General features: G+C 37.8%; 1 protein-coding gene across 3 annotated transcripts in view; it reads left to right on the forward strand.

Moving 5' to 3' along the window:
• The window catches only part of LOC138024878 (inactive tyrosine-protein kinase transmembrane receptor ROR1-like), a 34,355-nt gene that overhangs the window by 14,523 nt on the left and 14,832 nt on the right, over positions 1 to 5,000 (forward strand). For all 3 annotated transcript variants that reach the window (XM_068872068.1, XM_068872069.1, XM_068872070.1), the window contains exons 8-11: positions 110 to 197; positions 352 to 827; positions 3,777 to 3,936; positions 4,815 to 4,933. In XM_068872068.1, the coding sequence (XP_068728169.1) occupies positions 110 to 197; positions 352 to 827; positions 3,777 to 3,936; positions 4,815 to 4,933 (843 nt within the window). The remainder of the gene's footprint in view (positions 1 to 109; positions 198 to 351; positions 828 to 3,776; positions 3,937 to 4,814; positions 4,934 to 5,000) is intronic.

Here is a 5,000-nt window from a genome sequence, read left to right on the forward strand (position 1 = left end):
CAAAATTCAAATGTTTAGACCTAAAGGGACACTTATTTTTGGATCATATGAAGAGGGGAGTGATTTGTTTGTCTATTTGCTGAAGTTAACTGTGATTTTCGTTTGACAGAATTTTTGCCTCCTGATTATAAGCAGTCAAATCCTCCAGGATCAGCTGATGACAGTGGGAAACATAAGGAACCGACCACAAGCGATCTGTAAGTGAGGACAAAACAAGGGCCCACGACCATAAGAGTGCTGTGGGCATGTTAAACCCATTTTCCATTTTTTAATTTTCATTTTCTTTTTCACTTTTCATTTGTCATTTTCCTTTTACTGAGACGACGTGTAATGGCGGATTTCGTTCCACAGGGATATACCGACACCTCCAGCTTTCTCAGACAACGGCAGTTGCGTGAAATACAATGGCACTGTTTGCAGCAAGGTGTTAAGAGGAGCCCTTGTGTATATACACAGCTATGAAAAACTGGAAAACATCGAGCGAAAACTGAGCACCGCGTACGACAATATACGAACTTATAAAGAACTCAGCCGTCGATGTCGGCCTTTCGTACAACCTCTTCTTTGTCATTACCAGTTCCCGAGCTGTGATAGGAGTTCTTCCAAACCGAAAAAGAAGGAAATTTGCTACGAGGAGTGCGAAGTCTTGCGAACCAAGATTTGCCCGAAGGAGTATAAAATTGCCGAGAGTCAATTCCTACAAGATGTGCTGTTTCCAGTTTGTTCGTCTTTGCCTCGTAGCAATACCAAGGAAGGCAAGAATTGTATTAAGCTTGGAGTTAATGCTTCTGTGATTCAAAAGCCTGAAAAAACCATCGTCAGAAAAGGTTGGTAATTGTTCTTCAGAAGCAAAATTCAAGTTCACTCATTCTGGGAAATTGCACGCTCTGGAGTGCAATTCGAAATTAATCAGAACGAGTGATGGTTAGAAACGTTTAAAAACTGACAAGTAACCAGCATAAGACAACATATACATGTAAACTTTAAAAAGGGCACTCCCTGTTCAAGAAGAATCTAAAAATTACCAATTTTCAATCACCCATCTGCAAACTTTAATGAGTAAAAGACAACAAATTACAGACAAGGTTGCAGTATCCTTCTGAAACAGAAGACTAAGTGTTCCAATGATGGTTAGAACATCAATCAACAAAGCTGTGGTTAGAAGGGACTGTGCCAACGATGTGAACTGCCAAATTCCTACAGCTGTAGCATTAGATTTCTTTTCATTCTTCTAAGACATAACTAGTAAGCCAAAGTACTCAAATATCATCTTGACACATTCCTCTACAGACAGCCATCTAACTGATGAAGGTTCCACCACCTGTTTGACATTTTCATGCATGAGCTGCTGAATTTACTTCAGTTTATCATATCGCACACTGGAATTGGAATATAATTTATAGATGCTGTTTATTTGCCCTTTATACCGTTCAAGATAATCAATGTCCTTACTTGTCTGTGAAGTGGCAAGATTAAGCCTGTGTATGTGTAACACAGTGAACTTGAATAAGGATATTGTTTAATTGCTTCAACTTTACTGGATCCAAGTCCATTATGATGTCCAGTCACAACAGCTGCCCTCATCTCTTCCAAAAGTCCTACAATCCGACTGTAGTCATTCCCCTGCACAAGGCCTTTGTCTTTCAGAAACTCACAGAGGGCATCTCTAATGCCAGTAGCAGTGCAGTTAGTTATTTTCTTGTTTCCCACAAATGAAGTGTTAACAGAGCCTGTTTCTGAGTTGATATATCTGGCATAAATATCTAATTAGTTGTCAATGGAAATGTCACATGTTTATTCAAGCATCAGTCCAATAAAAGGTGTGTGAGAATCATTTGGTTCGTTTAATTATCAAGTTATTTTCAACACATTTGGCCAAAACAGATTCCATCTCTGAAACAATTTTGGGTTTCTTGTAAAAAACAGTAGCATTACTACTTCCATTAGCAGCCTGAAGTTCCATTATTGGAATAAAGTTATCAGCAGCAATGTTGTTCTTCGTCATAACATGTACTGTTCTAAGCTGGACAATGTGCCTTCTCGTGATTTCCTGTATTTCATACTCAACCTTCTCCTTTGCATTTGCAACTGTCACTTGAAAGCTTTTTCTGAGCTTGAGGTCACTGATACTCGTAATGTGATCTTTCGTATTTTGGTGTCTTTCCCAGACCAGCTTCTGATAATTGTTACAGCCAGTTGTTGTGAAAGGGTTTTTCTTACCCATCATCTTACAAATATCACAATACAGTTTACCGTTTTCTTCTTTCAACTACATGATTTCCTCCATTCAAGTTGGCAAGAAACGTCTCTTTTTTCGCAGGCTGTAATTCTGAATCTGCCACCTAGCATTGTGCCCCAGAATGCCTCACAATCGTGCATTAATTCCCAAGCCTCTGCGATCATAGCAAGAGCAAGCTTGAGAAGGATAAAAACAAAAGGTGGCGCTGCAATAGTAGATTCCAAGGAGTGAATTTGGCAAGTTTGTGAGTTGAAAGGTGAACTAAGAAAACAGTACAAAGGTCCCAAAGTCTAATTTTGTTCTCAAAAGATTTTTTTGCAGATCTATTCAGGTTTAAATTAAGTCAGTAGTAAACTACCATCCTAAACCATGTGCGTCCAAGAGGACCTGTTCTCCTTGCCATTTTGCATCTCTTTTCCATTTTTCAGCCAAGCATTGCGTCTTGGACGTGCATTTGCGTGTTAGGGAAAACCCTGACTAAGTACCCCTCAAAAATATTTTTATTCATCTTATTGTACTTTCGAATTTTTTCACACTTTCTAGTGTATAAATCTTCTTTCGCACATTTGTCTTTCAGTCGTCAAAGATTGCAGACTGCCAATTGAAAGCTTGAAATTTTTAGATCCTCCTTCACCATAGATCGACCTTTTCAAGTTTTATGATGTTTACAGTGCTGGATACTGTGCTGTTGCTCATCAGACAGTGTCTGTCGGAAGTTTGAAAGTGTACAATCAATTTTCAATTTTTGACGAACATGAAGACCAGACAACAACAATGTCTTGACTGTTTGGTCAGGTTTAACAACTTATTCACAACTTATTCATAAATCGAAGGCCAACAGTTTTGTTGAGCTACAATGTTTTGCTTAAAACTGGACACATGCGTAAACGAACCTGTCTGCTTTCAAAAGAAGCTATCAGTGTCCTTGAAAAGCAGAAAAAATGCTTCATGAAGTCAAACGTAAGTTTATGTCAGTCACAGGGACTGGGGGACTCCCTGAGCTTTGCCGTCACAATAATGCAAATTTAATCAAGCTTAGACGTGATTAAAACTAGTTTTATGTAGCCTTGGCTTGAAAAAACTGGCTTCTTTATTGAAGAAGGAATCGAAGGTATCGCTGCAAAAGAGAAACTGATCCGTCACTGTGTTCCTGAATTGGAGGGAACATTTCTAAACAGAAGTGTCAGCAGCAGAATGTGTTTTGAGCCCACTCCAAACTGAAGCAAACCTATTCCTTCAATCAAAACGAGTAGCCTCACTTTTTCATTTGTATGTATTTTAAATGTAGTCTCTTGTATTGCGTTAAAACAAAAAATAACATAATTGTACATAGCATGTCTGTTCTGGGGTAGGGTTGAGGGGTGATTAGGTCTGGGTTAGAATAAGGGTCAATACTGTAACCCTAACCTTAACCTTTAGGTAGGCATTGTTCTGTCAGGTTATGTTTGGCTATTTAGATTGTGTCATGGGCTTGCATGTTGTCCTCTTCATAAGAAGAGCAACAGAGTTAATAATAGTAATTTTCCTTCTCCTACAGCACCAGCGTTTGACAGGCCCTTGAACAATGAAACTGTCAGTAAGGGTGGCAGAGCAACCTTTAAATGTTATGCAAGTGGCAATCCACTTCCAGATATCACGTGGTACAAGCATGGAAAACCAATCCCAGATGAAAGTGGATTATATATTGTGGCGAGAAGGTAAATTGTACCTCCCAAATCACCAAACTGTTAAGTCTTGTTTATTTCTGGGCTAAGATTATCTAATTCTCAGATTAAAGACTCATATAATTACATTTCTAAAATAATGAAATCATATGATAATTTACACAATGAAATGTAAAACTACTGTCATTGAAGGCAAATGACCACAGAAGAGGGAAACTGTAAAAAAGAGCATGTTTTCCCATCGCATGTCCACGCTTAGATGAAAATGATGGTATATGCCTGCGTACACCGTAAGAACCTATGATTTCTGGGTTCAGACTAATCAAGTCCTTATTTACCAGGTGCTTGGTGAGAAATCAGCCTGAAATGTTGTTAAATTGTTCATAAAATTTCCTTCAGAAATCTATACATCATACATTATACTTTACTAGAGGTTTAATTGACATACCTACATGTACAGTGTTTTATTACTAACACCAAAAAATAAATTTCAAATTAAAAAAAAATAGTATTACTATAAATCCAAGTCAACATTAAGAAAAAAAATTCAACATCAAGTTGTTAAGTACATGTAATGAATTACTTACAAGGCTAAAGTTCTTTCAGTTATGTGTAAATTCTAGATTAGAGTGGAATCCATTTTGTTTTTTTGTATCTGTCAATCATAGTTATGGTAGTAGAAGTCAGTTAGAAAGTAGATTGGAATCTTCCAATCACAGCACTAGTTTTGGCCCTTTGACCTGGTCGGCTAGAATGATTGATGATGGGTGGAAAATAAAATCAGTAACAATAGTGATAGTGTAGGATATTCTTAGATCTGAATGCTAGGTTACTGTAATTATTATTTAGAAAAAAAAAATTGATGTTTTCAAAACTACAAATCCCCTCACATGCACACTTTACTTTGCAAGGAGTTGGGGAGCGAGATTGAGGATCCGTGAAGTGACTCTGAATGACGCAGGAGCTTATCTTTGTGTGGCCAACAATTCTGAAGGAACAGCAAGCGCAGAAGCTTTCCTTGTTGTCAATGGTAAGTAATTTATCTCCCAAGAGATTTGAAACAGTTTCAAAGTCTCACTGCCAAAGGTGACTCAGGA

This window comes from Montipora capricornis, chromosome 11 (genome assembly GCF_036669925.1).
Source record: "Montipora capricornis isolate CH-2021 chromosome 11, ASM3666992v2, whole genome shotgun sequence".
Lineage (NCBI taxonomy): Eukaryota > Metazoa > Cnidaria > Anthozoa > Scleractinia > Acroporidae > Montipora > Montipora capricornis.